General features: G+C 52.0%; 1 protein-coding gene across 1 annotated transcript in view; it reads left to right on the forward strand.

The window, feature by feature from the left end:
• The window catches only part of Pdcd2l (programmed cell death 2 like), a 21,068-nt gene continuing 17,076 nt past the window's right edge, over positions 1-3,992 (forward strand). Inside the window, exons 1-4 of the mRNA XM_005368438.3 lie at positions 1-192; positions 293-459; positions 567-627; positions 3,300-3,676. Of these exons, the coding sequence (XP_005368495.1) occupies positions 85-192; positions 293-459; positions 567-627; positions 3,300-3,676 (713 nt within the window). The 5' untranslated portion in view covers positions 1-84. The remainder of the gene's footprint in view (positions 193-292; positions 460-566; positions 628-3,299; positions 3,677-3,992) is intronic.

The following is a 3,992-nucleotide window of genomic DNA, read 5'->3' on the forward strand; positions in this document are numbered from 1 at the left end:
GGGACGTCCTGGCGGCGCGCGTGCGTAGAGAGCGTGCCCTTTCCGCCACCGTAGCTCGTGCTGTCACGTGGGTGCCCGGTCGTCATGGCGGCCGCCCGGAAGCCAGTGCTGCTGGGACTTCGAGACACGGCGGTCCAGGGCTGCCCCAAGGGGCCCGCCGCCTGGACGGCTAGCAAGCTGGGCGGCGTCCCGGTGAGCATGGCCGCGAGGCCTCGGCGGGGCCCGAGGGGAGGTGTCCCGCGGGAAGGGAGCGGAGTGAGTCCCAGGGTCTGAGCATCTGCTTCGTCCACAGGACGCCCTACCGGCCGTTACCGCTCCGGGGCCGCAGTGTGGCCGCTGCGCGCAGCCGCTCGCGCTCGTCGTGCAGGTGTACTGCCCGCTGGAAGGCTCTCCGTTCCACCGGCTGCTGCACGTGTTCGCCTGTGCCCGCCCCGGCTGCGGCGACGCGGGGACGCGCAGGTAGACGGGGAGGTCCTGGAGCCCAGGAGGGGCGGGCCGGGCCGGGCCAGCCTAGGTGGGGCTGGACTGGAGGGTGGAGCCCTCACGGCCTCTGTCTTGCCCCTAAGCTGGAAGGTGTTCCGCTCCCAGTGCCTGCAAGTGCCAGAGAAAGAGAGTCGGACCGCCCAGGTAAAGCCTCTCGATCGGCACCCTGTGCTTTTCTATAATTCGAAACAGACCTTTGTTGGTCTGTTTTTGAGCCACAGTCTCCTCCTCTGTAGCCCAAGCTGGCGTTTAATTGCCAGAAACCTGTTGGCCTAAATCCCTCCCTATTTCTGTGGTTATCGTTAATGCGTCACCACCCCCTATTTAGGACAGTTTTTAGAAAGGCTTATTTTGGAGGCTGGAGAGAGATGGTTGAGCAGCTCAGATCTCTTGTTGCTCTTCCCGAGGACCCAGAATCGTTTTTCAGCATTCACACGGCCGCTTGAAATCATCTGTAACTCCAGTTTCAGGGACTGGAATGTCTTCTCCTAGCTTCAGTGGCGCCAGGGAGACACACACGCACGCATGCACTAGGGACACAATCACACGAAGGGAAAACACGCATACACATAAAATAAATTTTCTGTTTAATGAAGTGGTGATGCGTGCATTTAATATCACCACTTAGGAGGCAGAAGCAGGCGAATCTCTCGTGTTTGAGGCCAATCATGCATGCGTGCGTGCGTGCGTGCGTGCGTGCGTGTGTGCGTGTGTGTGTGTGTGTGTGTCTACCTGTGACGTTCAGAAGAGGTGTCAGATCCACAGAGCTGGAGACACCGGCATCTGAGAGCTACGTAATGTAGGGATGTGCTGAATGGTCTCTCCAGGCCCCAAGACAAAACTTTTAAACCTGTTTTTTAAAGTGCAACTGAATGAATGTTAAGGCTTTCAGAAGCGTTAAATCCTATTTTTTTTATAGCTTTGTGGCTTTTTGTTTTGTTTTTGTTTTTTGTTTTTCAAGACGGTTTCTCTGTAGCTTTGGAGCCTGTTCTGGAACTAGCTCTTGAGACCAGGTTGGCCTCGAACTCACAGAGATCCTCCTGCCTCTGCTTCCCGAGTGCTGGGATTAAAGGCGAGTGCCACCACCGCCAGGGTTTTTGTGGCTTTTTTAAAAAAAGACTTTATTTTCAGTCACACACATATGTGTGTGGCTATGTGTATGCCAGTGCTGATGTCTTTGGAGACAGTTATCTCCTATGCTGCCCGATGTGGGCGCTGGGAATTGAACCCAGGCCCTCTGGCAGAGCAGCCAGAGCTCTTAACTGCCAAGCCATCTCTCCAGTCCTTGTGACTTTTTTTAGTTTGCACTTGAGATTGTAGTTTACTAATTTTTCTCATTTGAACGAATGTAGGGGAGTGTACACATTCATGCATGTGTGTGGCACATACGTGGTTGTGTGTAAAGCAGAAAAATAATTTGATTCAATCAAACCAAGACATTTGGAAGTCTTTACTAGCCAAATTGATAGCCTGGGGAGAAGTCCCATGATGACTTCCGAAAGCACAGAAAGTACGTCTCAGAACCGGCCCAGCTGCTAGGCTGCCTCCGGCAATCGAGACACATGGGTAAATGGTGGCTGCCCTGTCACAGAGCCTGGTATGCTGTCCTTGCTCTCAGAGCAGCTCACTTTGGCTTCCTTTCTCTCTCTCTCTCTCTCTCTCTCTCTCTCTCTCTCTCTCTCTCTCATCTCTTTGTCTTTCTCTCTAGTGTTTGGAGGCAGGGTCTGGATTCATAGCTCAGGCTAGCCTGGAAATCTGTGTCACCTACGGCCGTCATCCTGCCTCAGCCTGCCCCATGCTGATATGAGTCACCATGTCCAGTCATGTAACCGTGTCATGGCATTGCTCTCTTCAAGTTTATGGCTCTCTTAAGTGGACCCAACTAGCTAACCCTCACATACATCTAATTCAAAATCTTAGCTGCTAAGGAGTCTGGAAAATGTCTTTTAAAGTGATCTCTTTTGCCATTTATTATAAAATAAAACTCAGGGACAGATATTAAGGACAAAAACCTGAGATAGGCATAAACGACCACAAAAACACCCCACCAGTGGTGGCTTCTGGCCCCGCCTCCTCTTCCCAGGAGCCTCTCTCGAGTCCTCCAGTAAGTTCTGAATGTGAACCCCACCTCTTTAACCAACACACTATTCCAATGAACATCAGATTACAAAATAGACAAAAATCCCTGAAACATAGGTTTTTTTCCTGTCTTAGTACCTAGAATACATGAAGAGCTATATATCGTGGAACAGAAGATTGAAGAAACCTTGATCATTGTGCCACATTGCCCAGAAAAGACAGTTTTTAAGTCACCTCTGTTTTTGTTTGTTTTTAGGTTTGTTTATTTAATTTTATGTGTATCAATGTTTGAATGAATCTGTGTGCACCCCATGTACAGCTGGTGCCTTTGGAGGTCTGAAGGTGACATTTTATCCCCTGGAACTGGAGTTAGAGATACTTGCAAGCCACCCAAACCTGGGTCCTCTGGAAAAGCAGCAAATGCTCTTAACCACTAACCATTTCTTCTGCCACAGTTTGGTTTTGTGTGTTTGTTTTGTGGAACAGAGTCTCACTCTAGGCCTCAGGCTGGCCTGGAACTCACAGAGCTCCGTCAGCTTCTGCCTCAAGAATGCTTCCATTAAATGGATGCCACCCATACCCCGTCTTAAGATGCTTATGAGTGGCTAGGGTCCAGGAAGTTGAGTTGTAGTGAGATGAGGGAAGGGGCTGATCTGCAGGCTCACTGGTGCTGAGGCTGAAGGTGTAGACGAAGCCATCTAAGTGTGGTTGTCTGTTTCCATTGGATATTCTTCTAGACGCAGGGTAGCGGCCTGGCAGCTGAGCACTGGTGTGAAGGCTCGCAGGACTGGGGAAGCGACAGCGAGGAGACGCCTCCACCAGCACCCACCGCAGATTTGGGAACTGAATTGAGTGGAGTCCGAGCTGCAGACTGGACTGCTGCGCAGCTCCAAGCTCTCCACCTGCAGGACACTGCCCCGGCTGTCACTCACCATTCCCCCGCAGGGGAAGGGCCGCCCGTCCATACTGTCGTGCCACAGTTCCAGCCCTACTATATCTGTGTGGCCGAAGAGGACGACTACAGCAACTCTGTGGGTCTTGACCATGCCCACAGTCTTCTGCAGGACTACCAGCGGAGAGAAGGTGTGGACCTGGAGCACCTGCTTTCCCAGTGGTGAGAACTGGCTACCATGATTGAGCCCAGGAAGCTGCACGGTTGGTTCCCTTCTGTCTTGCTCCCTGTGGCGAGTTCTAGAGAGAAGGATGTGATTGGACTCCTTTTCTGCTGTCTTTGGATGAGAAAAGCAGGCTCAGGCCTCCAGGGCTGACCGTGGCAGCCAACCCGCATTAACTTGCAGACATGCAGCTGAGTGCCCCCATGACCTGAACCCAGATGAGCAAATGGGTTTGCAGTGTGGGTGCTTACGAACGACCACTCCCCATTTCTCTAGCTTCCTTTTCTCTCTCTCTCTCTCTCTCTTTTTTTTTTT

Source organism: Microtus ochrogaster, unplaced genomic scaffold (genome assembly GCF_000317375.1).
Source record: "Microtus ochrogaster isolate Prairie Vole_2 unplaced genomic scaffold, MicOch1.0 UNK32, whole genome shotgun sequence".
Lineage (NCBI taxonomy): Eukaryota > Metazoa > Chordata > Mammalia > Rodentia > Cricetidae > Microtus > Microtus ochrogaster.